Genomic DNA, 18,274 nt, shown 5'->3' on the forward strand with positions numbered 1-18,274 from the left:
CTGCAGAAACACAGGGGAGCACCAGTGGAAGCACTTGTCTCCTTCAGTTTTGGGAGCTGTGTGTTTTACCCTCTATCTCCTCTGCTCACACACTGCAAGTTGTGGCAAACTAAATTGCAAATATAACTTTGAATCTGTATTCCTTTTAACAGAACTGCAATAAAACCAAATCAAATTAAATTAAAACTGCTGCTAATTAAGCCTTAGGTGATCAGTCAGCCCCACAACACCTAAAGCATGCATCTCATAGGTCACAGTTGCAGAGACAAGGTGAGGAGCAGGAAGCCCTGGAGACCTGGACAAAGGCGTGCATGGATGGAGGCAGGGGTGAGAGGTGCCAGACAGCCATTATTTTCTTTTGGCTTAGCAAAGTAAAGCAAAGACTGTCTGAATGAAGAAGCACCCACCACTGTTTTCTTGGGAGTATGCATCTCTGTTCCTCTGATCTTTCCTCTGTCCAGCCAAGTTTTCCATCTGGTGACATACACAGGCAGGATGGTATTTTTTCTTAAGAAAAACTAGATAATGTTATTTCATACTAATTTTAAAAAGCAACAGTATTGTGAAATGCAATGTTGAACAGTACTGCTTTATTGATCTGGGAGATCAACCATTTTTAATAACCTGCTGTTTTGTTTCTTTCTCAGTTCTCCACAGGCATTCGATTTTCTGTTCAGCATTTTGAAAATGCAGAGTCCAACATCAGTTTTGAGCTGCAAATAAAAAGGTTAGATATTTTATCAAGAGCATGGTTATTTAAATTATGAATTTCTATTGATACATAAACTTTAATATATAAGAAGGTCACTTTAACTCTTGAGTGTCAGTAATAATTTCATGGGCTTTCCTATGGTAGCTTACTTCAGGGGGATTTGTGAAGTTGGAACCTTGCTAGCTTTTAGCCAAATCATTTCTTTAAAATTCAGATTAACTGACTTTGGTCAGTAGTTGAAGGATCTTCTACAGTTTTGCCAAAATTTTACCTTGTTTTCCACTTCCAAATTAATGAACAGTGATAACTTTGTAACAAAGTTGCATATGTACAAACATATCAGCTGTGAAATTCAGAAAAAAGACATGCCTCTTCTTCACAGCAATTTAGAAAATAAAAGGAGAGCAGTTAAAATCTGCTCAACAGATTTGCAGGCATGAAGAAAAAGAATTGCTTCAGTTTGATGCAGGTGAACCTCTTGTCGTTATTCCATTAGTTTCCTCCCTCAGGTCCCTCGTGGGCCTCACATACTACTGCTGGAGAATCTTCTGTTTTATGCTGAGCAGTACTTCTTCCACAGGGACAAAAAGCACAGGGCAAGCTGGGTTAGGATAAAAACAAGAACAAGCCTGGGACTTTTTCTGTAGGTGGCAGGGCTTCTGCTTCATCTGTCCTCATCAAATACACGCTGGAGTTCCTGCCCTCTCTGCCCCACACACAGAGACTTAAATGCTAATGTCTGGTCTTTAATGAGGGCCTTGATCATGTTCATTATGGCAAATAACTGAGACATTTAAAATATCTAAGTCATGTTTCCCTAATGTAACCCTTGAAGGAAAGGGCATGCAGAAATTTGGAAGGGCACAACAATGCCACAGAAGTCAGTGAGGTGCTCGGTCAGGCCTCAGGCCTCTCCCAGAGATCTGTCTAGCTGGTGAGCTGGAGATCATGCAAACCTAGACATGGGCTACTCCAGAGAGAGATACAGCAAGTAACTTGTAGGTCCCCTGCCCATGCCACTGGTCACTTCTTAGTGCAAGCAATACAGTTTTAGATGGGTATGTTTAGAGGCTCATGCCTCTAAACCCTTTTCATGCTATGAAACTGGGGAGGCTCAGAGCTTTTTGGATAGCTAAATCTGTCTAGGTGATAAGAGTTGAGGGTAGGTCACTGTTTTAGAAAAACTGACATGAATTTACTGAGGAATAAATCTGAACTTCAGGAGAAAACAGGATCTCATGCTTCCTCCATGAGTGTGGCTCACTAAAATGAAAAGGGAGGAAATCTGTTGGGCTACCAAAACCAAAGATTTTCAGAAACTGGTATGATAGTGCTGAAGAGCACCCAGCTACTTTAAAACCAAAAGAAAGATTAAAACATCTTGCATGGGGAATGTACCCTACGCTTAAAACTCACTGCTTGGTACATTCTTTCTCAAACAGCACTACAGTTTGAGCATTTCTGTGTCCTTAGTGAACAGGTAAAAGAATCCTGAAAGGAGAACAGAAATTCATGAGGCAGAAAGAGGAAATTACCTAAAGGGAAGGAAAAGGAAGAACACACCTGAATTTGTGTCCTAGTCTAATTTATTCAAAAGAGAGCTTTCATTTACTTCAAAACATCAAATGGAAAATAAATATTTTGGTTTGCAAGGCTGAAGTTCATTACTTATAGTAAAAAAGTAGTGTCTTGAAATGATTCCTTTTCTGATGTGGACTTCGCTAGGCAATTATATACTCCTTAGAAAGGGAGATGTCCTGCACTTTTATTTAAACTATTTTCTTCTCTAAAAAAATACCATAAATTATGACCAAGATTTAAATACTATATATATATATATGCTCAAAATTTGTATTTTAACTCCATGGAAAGTGAGACCATTATACAAATTGGAGAGCAGTTTATTCCAACAAAGTAGTGGTTTAGTAATTTTTATACTTTAAGCAATTTATTTACTTTTGTACTCAAAACAATGGCTATAGAGGATCACATTAAAAGTTCAAATAATGTTTGGGGTGAATCTGCATTAATTTACAAACAAATTAGAGCTGCTCTTAATTTTAGAAATCTGTAAGCAGAAAGCCTGGATCAAAGCAGTATTGCACTTTAATTCTCAAGAGTCAGTCACTGGGAATGCTGGCCTCCCCTGAATGTTTCTATTTGACTGATGCTACCCAGATGTGATAACAGCAAATTGTGACAGCAGTAGAAACTTAGTCTTCATGAAGCAAGGAAGTACACACTTGCTTGAAAAAAACATCCAAACTTAGTATTAAATAAATTCTAAGTCTGTAATTACTTATTTTCTCTGTCTTTATGAATTTGAACCTGAAAACCTTCCTTTACATAAGTGGGCTATAGTCATAGGAATGGTCTTTTGAAGTAAGAGTAACTAACTTTATTACTAAGGATTTGCAATAAGGAAAGACAATCAAGTGAGTGAGAGCACTAGACTTTAAACACAGGGATCTATTTTCACTGGTTACTGGGATTAAAAGTGTAAACACTCTCTGGATAGGGGAGGGGAGGGAAGAAAATAAGAAAAGTAAAGAAACAGTTGATCTGTGTTCTTTTTCCTCAAAGACTCTGTCATTCAGAAGTCACAAGTTTGGAGAGCCATAAAACCAATTTTTTTTTTATTAAAAACCTGTCTTGTTCATTAACACTGCCTTTCTCCAGTGCATGAAACAAACTTGGATTTTATTAAGATACTTCAGACAGATAGCCAAGTTGAACAAGGGAATTTGCATGATATTCTGAGCTGCATAAGTTTGTATCATCATATTCATCATAGGATTCTCTAAAGGAAGCTTGAGTTGATTATATTATTAAGCATGTGATGAGCTCAAGTAATATCAGACTTAAACACCAGTGTCCTGCAAGACTAAAGAGTGCAAAGGGAAGCCCATGCTGTAACATGTCCAATGGCATTGCATCCTAGCTGGGGCCTTGTGGTATTCAGTGCTGTATCTATAACAATCTCATCATCATAACAATATAGACTTCTGATAAATAACCTTTGTTAACACTTGTACATATCTTTTCCAGCTCTAACAAGATAAATCCCACCAGCAATTTAGTTAACCTCCATATCAACGTCAGTGCTGTGGCTCAAGTACAGATCAGAGGGTAAGTATTCAACTATTTCAACTCATTAAGATAACTACTTTCTTATTGAATCTTTCTGCATAATCCCATGTAGTGAATCTTTTACCATATTATAATTGCAAATACCTTGTCCACCTAGTACACCTGAGTCTCACCCCTACAAGCCTTGCAGGATAGAGCTACTAAGGACTTCCTTAGTTTCTGTGCAAATACAGCAACCTGTACAATCTCACACTGTAGTAACTACTCAGAGTCAACATTTTAGTTGGGCATTCAAATTGTGCATGGATATTACTAGTACAAAATACCTCTTCATATGTTTAGGTCTGCTTGTGCAACCACTTGGACATTAATGCTGAATACTAAAACAGAATCTACTGCTTTTGCGACTGGAAATGTGAAACACATTATGGCAAGGCATATACTAATAGGGAGCAGAGTGAGGCCTTTGGAGAAAGGATGAGTAAGGAATGAGTTATGACAAGTCAACCAGCTACTACTGTAGGATTCTTTCATTTCTACCCGAAGTAAGTGCATATCCAGTGACACAAAGGATACCAAAACTAAACAGGCACAGGATATGAAAAAGATGATTATTTCTATCTCTATTTTCAGATACAGCTTGGTTTTGGAAACTATAAAATGCAATTAGTTGATAATTGCCAGTTGAACATGAGCCAGCACTGTGCCCAGGTGACCAAGAAGGCCAGTGGCATCCTGGCCTGTATCAGACGTAGCATGGCCAGCAAGACTAAGGCATTAATTTTCATCCTATACTCGGCACTGGTCAGGCCACACCTCAAATACTGGGATCATTTTTTGGGCCCCTCACTACCAAAAGGACATTGAGATACAGGGTCATGTCCAGAGAAGGGCAACAAAGCATGTGAAGGATCCGGAGCACAAGTCTTGTGAGGAATGGATAAGGGAGCTGAAGTTGTTTAGTCTGGAGAAAAGGAGGCTCAGGGAGACAGCTATCTGAAAGGAGGTTGTGGCCAGGTGGGGGTCAGTCTCCTCTCCCAAGTAACAAGAGATCAGATGAGATGAAACAGCCTCAGGTTGCACCAGCGGAGGTTTAGGTTGGATATTAAGAAAATTTTGTTCACAGAAAGGGTTGTCGAGCATTGGAAGAGGCTGCCAAGGGAAGTGGTTCAATCACCATCCCTAGAGGTATTGAAAAGCTGTGTAGACGTTGCACTGAGGGACATGATTTAGTGGTGGACATGATAATACTAATTTTATGGTTGGACCTGACGATCTTCAAGATTTTTTTCAACCTAAATTAGATAATTCTGTAAGAATATCAGACTACCCTGTAAAATCTTGGAATTAGATTTCTATCCTGGCATGCTAGAGGAATTTGGCAAGATACTCTTTTAAAGCACATAATTGCCCCAAATGCTTTTTGGCTGAGATATTAGATCTCCTGCATCTCCTCTTCCAAAGTACAGCTCAAGACCTTAACCATTATCAGCTCTGCAAGGAGAAAATAGGAACTTGATGGCCAGCTTCATTTCCATAGTCAGGCCATGGGGCTTGGCTGATGCAAGAGGGCTAGATGTCTCTTATACAATGCACCTCAAGGGGCTACCTTAGGTGCAAACAAATAAAAACGTATGTATTTATGAAAACTACTTATTGTTATCTCTTTTAAGACAATATAACTACATAGTGCCAGCAATAAGTCAAATAATTTTGCAGATCACAGAGGCTATGTTTTCTTCTCTAATATTCAAGCTGAATCAGTGATATTTTAGAAGTATTTTGTAAGTGTATTCCAGGTAAAGAAGACTAATCCTAAAACTAGAGTTAGGTGGAAAAAAGAAGGACTAGCACTCAAAGACTGTGTGGATATATGTTAATGGTTGAACTTCTGAAAAGGAACAGTTGAAAGACAATATGTTTAATAAGAACAGAAGTGAGAATATTATTTCATTTTCTGTATTTAGTAGTGACCTAGGGAAATGAGCTGGATTGGAAGAGAGGTGAAAAATACAAAATGAGAGTAACACAGAAATAGAAGTAGAGGCTGAGGAAATAAAAATCAAAGGTGTTATTTAATGGGCTACAGATGTCTGAGAAAATGTTGGGAGCCAGCAGCTCAGATGTTGCCATGGGTGAACACCCAGGTTACAGGCTGGCTGGAGTCTCAGTGTATCAGCGGAAGAATTGTGGTTACACACACAGGACTTCTCAGTAAGGGCTGCTTCCAGTGCTGTGGATTCTGGTTTTTTAGTGAGGTTTCTTGTCACTTTCACAGAAGAATTTTGCAAACCATTTTTTCTTTGCGAACTTTTTGGAAACTTTTTGTCTCCGACATGTTCTCTCTGTACCATAGTGTGTTCCTTTTAATGAAAAGTTCTGTAACAGGTAAATAGATAGACCGAAAATGACCAAAACATCCTCACTTTTTAAGAGCTTGGCAACAAGTGGAAAAAGAATCTTGAATTGCTGCCTGTAATGCTAAGAAACAGGTCATTAAATACAGAGGAATTACTTAATTGAATGACTTCAAGTTTCTTTCCTCTTAAGTCTTTTCATTTTCTTAGTTATAGCATGCACATACAAAGTGCTTTGTTCACAGATTTTGCTAATTACTCAGAGATGCTAAAGCATGCAGTTCCAAGGGAATTGCTCACTATTTCCTAGATAAAAATAAAACAGACTATATCCACATTTGGACAGGAAAATATCTTGCATTGGTTTCTCTGCTGCTCTGCACAAAGTTCCATGAAGCGGAACTGGATATGCTGTACATTTTACTGAGGAAAAGTAAGCAGTTAGGAGATTTTGAATATGCATACATGCATGTATACCTGTGCAGTGGAACCATGCAAATACTTCCTCTCTGAAAAAGGAAGAAATCTCCAGTATCGTCTTTTAAAGAAAATTAAGAGAACTCCTTAGGTAGTTCAATGAGCAGTTGCTTTGATAAGTGAGATTTGATTATTTTGCTTATCTTTTTTTTCTATAAAAATGTTAGAGTTTTAGTATTGTAATTGTTATCTGCCACTGCTGAAAAAAGCACCAGAGGAATGAGGAATTCAGGAAGGAAGTCATTTGGATTAGGAGGATTTGCAGCTGGCAGAATTCTTATTGTATATCCCACATAAGCCTTTTCTGTAGACCATACTTTGTTTATCTTATTTTTCAGTGCTCTTGTTTGACTGCTAATTGTCACATAAAAGTCTAGGAAAAATCCTTGCCTAACAAATCATTCAAATGTTAAAAATATTCTCAGTTAAATGCAAAATAAAATAGTCAAAAGAAAGGATTTCATTTTCATTTGACCTGGTGTTTCTACTTTTATGTCAATAGCAGAAGTCCTCAAAATAACTCTGAAATCTGTTAAAATAACTCTGAGGAACTACTTAGGATACCCTAAATTTCACAAAGAGTTGTACTTTAACTGGATGATATTCAATTATTCTCTGGGATTCCTTCGTGCTTTGAGAAACTGTATGCTGTAGGAAACTTTCTTTCAGACACTTCATTCCTTGTATGTGACGTAAGAACTGTAAGCAAGATCAGTTTGTTTCCTCCTAAAATGTTTTGTCAGCATTTGCAACAGAACCATCCAATATTCTCTTCTTCAAGGAGCAATCTGCAGCAGTGCAAAGTGATTAACATCAGTGCCTAGAAGTCCATCATTTTATTCAAATGTTATATTATTAAAAAAGTCCTTCGTGATTTTTTTTTTTAACAGTTTTTTGTCAGCAAACTTCCTGCTTTGGCAAAACAAGCATTGAAATTTTATGGCTTTTAAGCTAAAGCCTGGAAAAGATGAGGCTCAGGGGAGACCTCATCACTCTCTACAACTACCTGAAAGGAGGTTGTAGCCAGGTGGGGGTTGGTCTCTTTTCCCAGACAGCTATCAGTAAGACAAGAGGGCATTGGCTTAAGCTGTACCAGGGGAGGTTTAGGTTAGATATTAAGAAGAAATTCTTTACAGAGAGGCTAATCAGGCATTGGAATGGGCTGCCCAGGGAGGTGGTGGATTCTCCGTCCCTGGAGGTTTTTAAGATGAGACTGGATGTGGCACTTAGTGCTGTGGTCTAATAACCAGAGCAGTGTTGGATCAAGGGTTGGACTTGATGATCTTTGAGGTCTTTTCCAACCCAGCTGGTTCTATGATTCTATGATTCTATGACTCTGTAAACCAACAAAACTGAGTGAGAGTTCACCCTTGCAAAGAACTCTCTTTAGTACCAAGATCTACTTGCAGTACTAGCAGATGACAGATGTCTGTGCCAGAACTCACCTACCATGCTGAAAGAAATTCTTGGGTTCTGATACCCCAACTTCTGAACACCTGAGTGAGGTTAAGTTGGCATCTGAATGGGATCTGTACAAGGAACTTCCAATTTTTATTGGAAGTAAAATGTTTGTGATTCAAATAGAAATGTTAACAGATGACTACTTTCTTGCAATTGGATAGAGAAGGAAAGGAAAGATAAAATAGCAGATCGAAAGAAAGATATCAAATATTAAATCACTGTTTTCTTTATTTATGTTTTATTCACGTGTTGCAAGTTGCAACAGTATTTCAGGGAATGCCTTAGCTGTCTCTTCCTTTGCAAAGCAGTTGGAAAGCCTGGAGCATTATTTCAGGCTCTAGTTCTGAGTTCAGTTTCTCAATACACCAGTTTCCAATATGACTTCATGGAAGTCACAGTATGTCAGTTTCCCACCTGTAAGATGAGATAGACTACTTTGCAAGGTTTTTTAAAGGAATAAGAACGGAGGTTATAGAAATTTATAATCAGAACAGTTAAATACTAAAAACGTTATGCAGGGAAGAAAGATGCATAGCTTTAAACAGCTACAGGCTTTAAATGGGAATGGGAAAATACATTTATTTATGTATCATTACTCCAGTTTTTTAGATAATGTATTCAGATATCTGAATATCAGTGAGAATGATGTAAATGCCCAAGAGACTGGTGTCCTCTCTCCCAACAGAGTTACTCTCTTGTCTGGAAAGGACCATCCATCAGAGGAAGTATGGAAATAAATGCACACCCCCAGTGATCTGTAAGGACTGGATAGTACTTTATGAAAGCAATGTAGTGTTCACCTCACCTAATTCGAATTATTGTGCCCAAATAACAAGCCCTTGAGAGCTCGGTTTTGGTCTTAGTTTTTTTTCTAAAAGTGATGCTGTCAGTCACAGGTAACAATTACTCTTTTAACCTCTTTTGTATATTACAGAGTGTCTCACCCCCCCAACAATTATTTTGCCACTTCACAACTGGGAACCCAAAGATGAACCTACAAAAGAAGAAGAAGTTGGTCCTTTAGTAGAACACATCTATGAGGTAAAAATTATATATGTTACCACAGGACCCCACACTGCCCCCATTGGAATCCTGATGAATTTGGTTTAATTTCTTTATCTGCAGCTAGATAAAGCCACAAGTGTAAATATTCTGACTTTAGCACATGACCTAAATTTAATCTGGGAATTCACAACCCCATTATCTGTTCATGTGAGTGGAGGAGATGTTGGTTTATGTTAGGAGTCTGTCTTTGATATTTAAAGGATTTATAAACATTTTGGGTGTTAGACAAGAATTAAAAACAGTGCTTAAAAGTTCATTCTAATCGATGTCAAATACCTTCTCATTAGAAGCTGTGAGTGCTGTGCACAGGAAAAAATTCTTCCTTTGACATTTAGCTAACTGAGAAAAAATTGTGGACATACATGTAACTTGTTACCTCATTGCTCAGAAAATGATCTGCTGAAAATAACCCTTAATATTTGAAGAACACATGTTTCTACCTTTTATTGTTGTTAGTCTTTTCCTATGGATGATTTGTCAATTAAAAGAGTTCAGCATAGAAAAAGGGCATTGAGTAAACCACATGGAATACAGGCCATCCTTAGAATCTAATAGATGACCTTTATTCTAGAGGGTAAAACAGAGTGCTTCACATATGGTTATAATTAACAAACTAGCCCTCAAGAAAACATAAGCAACAGAGCTTAATCAGCAATGTAAGATTACAGTTTGCATGACATACTAAACTGTAATGAATCAGACTGTAAAATACAAGTTATCATTTGTGAATTCCTCATCTTAACACATTTCTCTAAACTGAAGAATCCCTAAGAAATCTTCCTGTCTCAAGCATTCGGATTGTTTGTGAAACTATATATGTGACTTCAAATTTATTAAAATAGTTACAGTGATTAATTACACTTATTAAGGAAACCATTTTCATGGTTTATATCAGCAAAGCATTAAAAAGGCCAAACACCCTCCCAGAAGATGTAAAATTGAAAGTGCGTTTTATATAGGTCTAGATAAAGTTCATGAGTCACAAAAATTCTACACATTTAAAAGAAGGAGGTTGTCACATCTCTAGAAACTTTGCATAAATCTCCATGGTGTTCAGCTTCTTTAGATTTTCGTGCCCAGTTATAAAACATATCCAGACTTCCTGTGGTCATCAGATATTTTCAAATTGTAAACTGGTATAAGGAAACTATTTTAATAGCCCAGATTTTTAAAATTTTATTATTTCTATCTTTACTCTTTTTCCAAGAAATAATAATGTTCTGGGATGTTACCTTAGGAAAACTGGTTCCTTTTCTTCTTTTGAGGAAATCTGAATTGGCAAGTATTGAAAATAGAGTTCTTAACCAGAGAAGCCAAAGTTCAGCTATACCTTCTATTCCTGTACCCTGAAATATGATTCTTTTGTATTCTGAAGTTTTGGCTACTATTTTCGAGTATCATCTGTTATGGTTCATTGTTCATAGTTCTTTAGTGGTTTTTTGCTAGTGTGTTTTGTGTTGGTTTTTTTTTTAGGTAATTTCAACTCTTCATATGTAGGAAAAAATGAGAAAGGGGTCGGATTTCTTGAATACAGACTGACAGAAAACGCTGTTCTCCCAGATTTGCCACTGGCTTTATGACTAATGTGCAGAGGTCCTCATCTCCTACCTACCATAGATTCTCCATCAATAAAGCAATGTTAATAATCTATACATTCTTTCCAAAATACTCCAAGGCTGTGGACACTAAGAATTTGAAAATACCTAAGTGGTTGTTGCTGTGTCTTTTGTTGTTATTTACTGCCTTGGAAAGTACTGATGATATTTCTTTGACAGCTGCACAATATAGGACCAAGTGCCATCAACAATACAGTTCTCCATGTTGGTTGGCCTGTGTCCAGCCGAGAAGAATTTCTTCTTTATATTCTTCATGTTCAGACACATGGACCATTGCACTGTCAAACAAGCTCTCCCATTAATACAATGCAAATAAAGGTAAGTATTTTATTTCTATCTCTGTCTGTAATATGCTTGATTTTTTTTTTTTTTGCCTACACTTCACAGTGGGATGGAGCTTTGGGGGAATTTTTAACAGAGACCCTAAGATCGTTTTCCTGGGTAAGAAGAAAGATATAGATGAGTCTATAATGTTTCTAGTGTGACAGTTGTGTTGCATGGTACATGTTTGGTTTCCTTTTTTCCCTTATTATAAAAGGGGGTTATGTTTCCCCTTTTCCAGTCAGTGAGAACATCACCAGACTGCCACAACTTCTTAAATGTGTATAATTGCTCAGCTAATGAATCTGCCAATTCCCTCAGGATCTGTGGATGTGTCTCATCAGGTCTCATGGACTTCTGCACTTTCAGGCTTCTTAGATGTTCTCGAACCTGACCTTCTCCTACAACAGGCAGTTCTTATTCTCCCAGTCCCTGCCTTTCCCTTCTGTGACTTGGGCAGCATGGCTGGAGCACTTGCCGGTGAAAACTGGGACTGAAAGGCGTTGATCTCCTAAGCCTCCTCCCCATCCTGGGTAACCAGGTCTCATGTTTCTTTCTGAAACGGGCTTAAATTTTTCCCTATCTTCCTTTGCTCACCGATGTACACATAGAAGGTTTTCTTATTGCCCTTGATGTCCCTTGCCAGATTTAATTCTGTCAGGGCTTTAGTTTTCTAACCTGATCCCTGGCTGTTTGGACAATTTCCTGTTTTATGATTTATGTTTGTGATGGCAGATCCCCCCAAAAGAGCTTGGTTTGGCTCAAAGTCAGAAGATTAAGCAAAACACAGCTCTACATATTATTCCATCAAAAACAAGGTATCCAATTTATTAAGCATAACTGATGCCAGACATTTCTGAAGTAAATAACACTTTTCAAGTTTAACCAGTAGCCTATTAAACATCTTGCAGGGAGACCTGCATTCCAAGTGCTAAAAGTGCTTTACATCTTTTGCATACCAGGAGGGTTTGAGTTCAGTATAATGAACGAAAGTGGAGACATCTTTCTAGTAATGGGGATTGCTCATAACCACAGCAGCTACAAGTCAAATCTTTAGTTTAAGGAGAGAGAACAACAATACATACTTAAAAGAATAAAAAAAAATTATGTATACCAAATACATTATGGCTAACTTTTTGTGTTTCACCCAGGAAACCAGAGAGGGATTAGGATTCCACCATTTTATTTAGCTCTCTAGAGGAGATATGAGTGATAGGAAACAGAGGACAGGAAATGTTTGCCTTTTATACCCAAAGCACAAGAAGTTTGGAAACAGAAATTTTTTTTATTTATCTTTTCCACCTCATTTCCACATGTTTTTCAAAAGCAACAAGAAGGAAGAAGCTGAGGTGCTGCATTTTTACTTGCAAGCGTATCTCAATCTCAATCTCACTGCTCAGGTCAGGTTGCAAGCACAAGAAAAGGAGTAAAGAAGTTCAGCATCCTCCCTCCCTAGCCACTGTGTTCTGTTTTAGTTTTGAATTAAAAAACTGAGTAGAATACTGCCACAGTTCTTAAGGACATTTTCAGGCAATGTTTTTTTGGTGGGGTTTTTTGTTTTGTTTTGGTTGGTTGGTTTTTTGTTTGTTTTTTAGTTTGCTCTTGCTTCTCCTACTTGATAATGATTGCATATGTTACATAAACAAGATTAAATTCTTGTGAAGCTTGTGAGAAATTTTCCTTTAATAATGGTCCATCTGTTTTAGCAGAAATATGGCTTTAGATTCACGATCATTATTTCAAGAATTTAAATATCCTTCTGTTACTTCAGTTTTTCAAAGCACTGAACAACATGAATACACCAATCAGGTTTTAAATATGTAATGCTTATCTATTACTTCATATGGAAAGAGGATGCAGAGATAGCTTCCTTCAGGTTTTGTATAAACAGCAAGATGCTTGGCTCAAATTTCCAAATAAGGCCGAGAATGTTATTTGCCTGGTTTCTCTTGGATTTCTGAACCCAGCTCTCTTAGGGCACTCGGTCATTTCCCCTTTGAAATTACTTAGACTGTTCAGTTTCAGTCAAAGAAGTGTATTCCTCCCCATTGCTGAATTTCTTATCTTGTAAAAAAGTTTCCTTCGTGCTTTTTTGTTTCATCCGCAAAAATGAATCAAACCTGTGCACACATGGGAAGACTCTTTTCTGGGGACTTTTCCCTTTCTGTAGCTTAGCTTTCTCTGAAGGCAGCGAGGGATTTGAAAGGATAATAAAATTATGAATCCTGAAAAAGGTGTAAAGAGGAGCAAAAGTACTTATCAAAGATACAGAATGAATTCCATTGCAGAAGAACTCAGTACAGTAGGATGCATCAATCTAGAAAGGAGGTGACTATGCACAAATATGATCCACAAAATGAGTAGTGGTGGGAAGAGCGTGGCTGTGGCTTTACTGTCCTCTGCCTATTCCTGCACAGGAACTGGAATACTTAATGAAGCCTGGAGAGCCAGATTCAAAACAAGCAAAAGGAAGTGGTGGTTCATGATGACAGGTCTTAAGTGTCTGGAACTTGTGGACAAAGGGAAGTAGTCATGGTTAAAAGTTTACATGATTTTAAGAGGAAACTGAACAAATTCACAAAAGAGAAGTCCAGTGAAGATTAGTAAATGAATGAAAACTTCATACTAATAAGTCCCCAAGCAGAAAACATTTGGGAGCCGAAAGTTATTAGGAGAGTATTGTGTATGTATGCCCTGTTCTTACTTTTCCTAAAGGCAGCTGAGATGAGAAGAGGGCTCAGCTAGGTGGCCTGAGTCAGTATTCCTGATGAGTTGGTTTTTTAGTCCCAGACTGATGGCAAAAAGCAATTTTATGAAACCTATACCTATTAATACCACAAGTATAGGCTTCCAGCTTCCATGGTAGACCATACAAGGTGACACACATGGCACATTCTCAATAGCTGAGAACTGAAGTACCATGAGTGAGGCACCTGTCAGGGAAGCAGTGAAATAGCAGCTAAAATCCACCACATGGGCAAGGTATATCCACCAGCATGACTGGAAGGAGCTAACCTCTCCCAGAGCCACTGTCTCCTCACGCTGCAAAACTGTTATTATAGTGTGTAAGTCTTGGTCTTGGAACAAAATAATACCATCCAGTGCATTGCTCTTCAGTGGTCACTGACACCTCTTGTACAGTCGCTTTTACTTAAAGTCCTCTTCTAGAACATTTCTGATGGAGTTACACATTGCAGCAGAGGGTATTGCCTGGCTAGAAAAAGAGAAAAACTAAACAGTGTTTTGAAATGAAAAGTGAAAAACTGGGGAGGTCTGTAAACCTGCTCAAAGTCATAAGGCTCAGGAGAAGAAAGCAGTACAGTTTTCCATGGTGGGGAAACTGAGGCAGTCTGTTGTAGTTAAAGGAAGGGAGCGATAGTCCATTTAAGATATAGTGTGCTAAGTATGTGGCATGTAAAATATCTACAGAGTTGTACAATTCCATGCTATTGGCTCAAGAAGGATAAAATAATATCTTTAAACTGAACATCTAGGCCGCTGTAGAAATTCTAATTTTAAATTGTTTCAGGGGACAGGTATGTTTTCTCTTAACCATAGAGAGCTGTTTTCAAACCTTTGCTATAATAATTCATTACTGAAGATGATAACACTGTAGGATATGTGAAAAAAAAGTAAATATGAAAATCATCTTGTGTTCAAATGGATCTACATATACATCAGTTCTGATCATATATTGCTGGCTTCTACATGGGCGTATCATTATATTGTGGTTTTTTTTAATTTTTCATCATTAAAGAAGCCCATATATGCTGGTGAAAGAATTCTGGAAGGAGAATTCCCATGTTACCACATTGGAAAGGAGAGATATACTAACTACTTAAGTGTTCCCTTATTGCAAATAGACAATGTTAACCTCATTAAACAACAGAAAAAAGAGGATTCTTGCTTTTGTTAATGGGTTTTCATCTGTGAATGAATTACAGTATCTTTCACTTTTTAGAATGCTTTTGACTGAAGATCTTAGACTGTCAAAGGGTACAAATTTTCCAAATCTAGTGCTACACAGCATTAATGTGTGGAAGATTTTGTGTGTTTACAGCTGTTCTCTTCCCTTTAGTGCTACAACATTTATTACAATTACAAACATTTTCTTTAGGAGTTTGTTTAAGATATTTTGTGTTCCAAGGTTAAAGGAACTGATAAGAAGGATCTGATGTAACTCTTGATAATCTGAGATGCTTAAGAAATAGTCTTGGCTATGTTTAGGTGAGTTCCTATTGAAATCTTACTGCAAAGTTCCACACCTATCTTATTCTGATTTTACCTGATTAGATTATCATGAATTAAAATTTATCTTTCTGTCTGTTTCCCAGGAGTTCTTTGAGGCTTCATGAAAGAAGCCATAAATGCTCTGTGTAGAAATTAAAGACAAATTGCCAACAACAAAAAAATTAGATTTTAATTGGAGAATAAAAATCTGTAAATATAAACCTGAAGAAATCTGTAACAAATAATGATCAAAAATTGTGTTGTTTGAAGTCAGATTTCCTTTTTTTTCTCTACTTTCTAAAACTGGTAAAATCATTATATCTCAATAGGCAGATTGTGATCTGAACTAATGATCAGATTTCTGTGTGACAACTTGGAATTTATCCTGTCATATATATCAGAATCTGGCCCCAAGAGTCTAATAAAATTAAGTAAAACAATGAAATTGACATCAGTAAAAAGTGGAAAACATATTATCTACTCTGATTCCTATAAATGAGCAATATCTTGCTATGCTATTACTCATTGTGCTCCTAGTTGAAGATAGTATATTCTCATGGTTGTGCTGTTAAATTGAAAAAACAGTGTTAATCCAAAATTCAAGACCTCTGAGAGGGAACAAATCTGTCAGAATCATTCCTAAGCATGTCATTATTATTCACATTTTTTCTCTTTGCAGTTTACTATTCCACAAGACACTCCTGAACTTGCTACTTTTTTGTATAATTCCACAATTTCTCATTACATCAGGAAAAGGGATGTTGCAGTGGCAGAACCTCACAGGAAAAACTCTGCAAAAATATTGGTGAGCTGTCTAAAAACTATAAACTGAGACTGTGCATGCAGTGTATCAAGGTGGCTCTTGATTTGACTGTAATTTATTTACAAATTTTAAATATTTTTCTAAGCAATTTTAACCCCTCAATTTTAAATGCTGTTTATTACATATCACCATTCCCCAGGTTAGAGAATTTGTTTGACAGGTTTTTACGTTAGAGATCATGCATGCCAAATTCCTGGCTGTTTGACTCCGGGCTGTTTGCAGACAAACCTCTGTGGTCATGCACACTTATCACAGGGAATTTAATCACTGATTTAGAGAATGAGGCTCTCATCCACAAAATAAATTTCAAGTTCTTACTTCTGAAAAGTAGGTCTCTTCTTCTTAACTTGACTCCTAGCATTCTGGCTCTTTCTTAAGGAGTAGCTCACACTTTGACATTTTCATGTAGAATAACAGTTCTGACAGAAAAATAGTTTGCAGTGTATTTGTTGCCCCCAGTAAGGACTTACATACACACGGGAATGTGAGACTCTCTCCCTTTACAGTACCACAAGCAAGGCAAATGGGACAGGTCACTGCATTTTTAAAAATCCAGACAATGCTGGAGCAAGAGGAATGATTTCTCTCCCAGGTAAATAGCTTTAATTAGTCAGTCTGGTACCTGAGTATTTAGACTTGGCTGTATTTTGAGAAGTTGTTTTTTTCCATTTCTGTATTCAAAGTCCCATCCTAAGCATACTTCAGCATTGTAGGTATCAGCTCCCCTTGCCTAGAGGCAGCATTCAAACTTGGTGACCTTGAGGTCAGTCGAAGGATTCACGCAGCCGGTGCTTTCCATCTATTTTTATGAACCTCAGGCAGAGTTTCTTTCATGTTTTCCAGTCTCTTATTAAGCTGTTTACTGCAAGCTCATGTTTGAATTCCTTGACATGACTAGAATTTTGGTAGGAAGAAAAGAACCTCACAGACCTAAATCTACTGGAGTAATAGAATAATTAGAGTGCTTCTGAAAGTTAATTTGGCAATTTTTGTAACAGGAAGAAGATAGAATCTGAAAGTAATGAATACCATAATGTTGTTAAGAACAAAATCACAGATGAACTCATTTTAAACAATAATAACTCTTGATTCCTGTGTCATTCTTTCATCAACCCAATACCCTGGAAAGAATCTGATTCCATTAGGGCTGAAGGAAAAATACCTGGGCTCTCGAAGACTTGCCAGTCAATATCCCAGAACACATAATCTATTCGTCAGTAATACCTTAATTATCCGTTATCTTTCATAGTGATTAGGCCCATAGGCTGCAAACATAAAAATTACTGAAGGAACTGGAAGTGGTTAACAAAGTTCTGAAGTATGCGCTGTGCCTGCAACTTAAAACATGAAGCAGAGAATTTTCAGCTGCTTGATGTAGACAGATCAAATATATTTAGCTGAGAACTTAATAATGTGAAATTGGCACTTTGATGAGCAGTCTTCTACTACAATATGTTTTTGATCAGCACAAATTAGGATAGGATTGGGTATCGTGCTTACCACTGGATATATAACAGGACTTTTTCAGATGAGCATAGAACAGCAATGTCATTAGTTCAATTAGAAGGTGTCCCAATTCTGTGTGCCTTCAACATTACATGCTACAGATGCAAAAAATTTTTTTTATTTGGCACCTTAGAAGTATACATGAAAAATGAATTCTGCTCTCAGAAGAGACCGATTGGCCAAAGATAATTATTTGTTAAAATTTGTATTTTTCTTTAGAAGTAGTTCTGTTATTTTCATCAAAGCATTTTCACAGAGAGACAAAATGTTCCGAGAACCTCTTATTCTATTCATACTGTTTATTAAACATTTGGTTTCTCTTCTATTAGTTCTAATGTTGCATTGTTCTGAAAATCACTACAGGCTAAATGCATTATTTAAAAAAACAGAAATATGTGTTCAGGTCTTAAAATGTCAGCCAAAAGTAGACTTTTTGCATACTAATGATTTATTTTGTTAGTATGTGATTTTGGCCACTATATTAATGAAAACAGCTCTTCTTCATCCTGCAACATAAATAAATCTGGTTGGAGGATATTTAAGGCCAAATAAACCAATACTTTAAATTATTCATTTAAAAAAAAAGGTTTATAGCTGCAAGTTCCAGATTTTACAG

The 18,274-nt window shown here is 37.1% G+C and overlaps 1 protein-coding gene across 1 annotated transcript in view; it reads left to right on the forward strand.

The window, feature by feature from the left end:
* ITGA8 (integrin subunit alpha 8) overlaps nucleotides 1–18,274 on the forward strand; it is a 110,101-nt gene that overhangs the window by 66,083 nt on the left and 25,744 nt on the right. Inside the window, 6 exon segments of the mRNA XM_027658795.1 lie at nucleotides 648–727; nucleotides 3,761–3,841; nucleotides 9,032–9,041; nucleotides 9,043–9,138; nucleotides 10,938–11,096; nucleotides 16,009–16,134. Of these exon segments, the coding sequence (XP_027514596.1) occupies nucleotides 648–727; nucleotides 3,761–3,841; nucleotides 9,032–9,041; nucleotides 9,043–9,138; nucleotides 10,938–11,096; nucleotides 16,009–16,134 (552 nt within the window).

This window comes from Corapipo altera, unplaced genomic scaffold (genome assembly GCF_003945725.1).
Source record: "Corapipo altera isolate COAL_440 unplaced genomic scaffold, ASM394572v1 63, whole genome shotgun sequence".
NCBI classification, from domain to species: Eukaryota; Metazoa; Chordata; class Aves; order Passeriformes; family Pipridae; genus Corapipo; species Corapipo altera.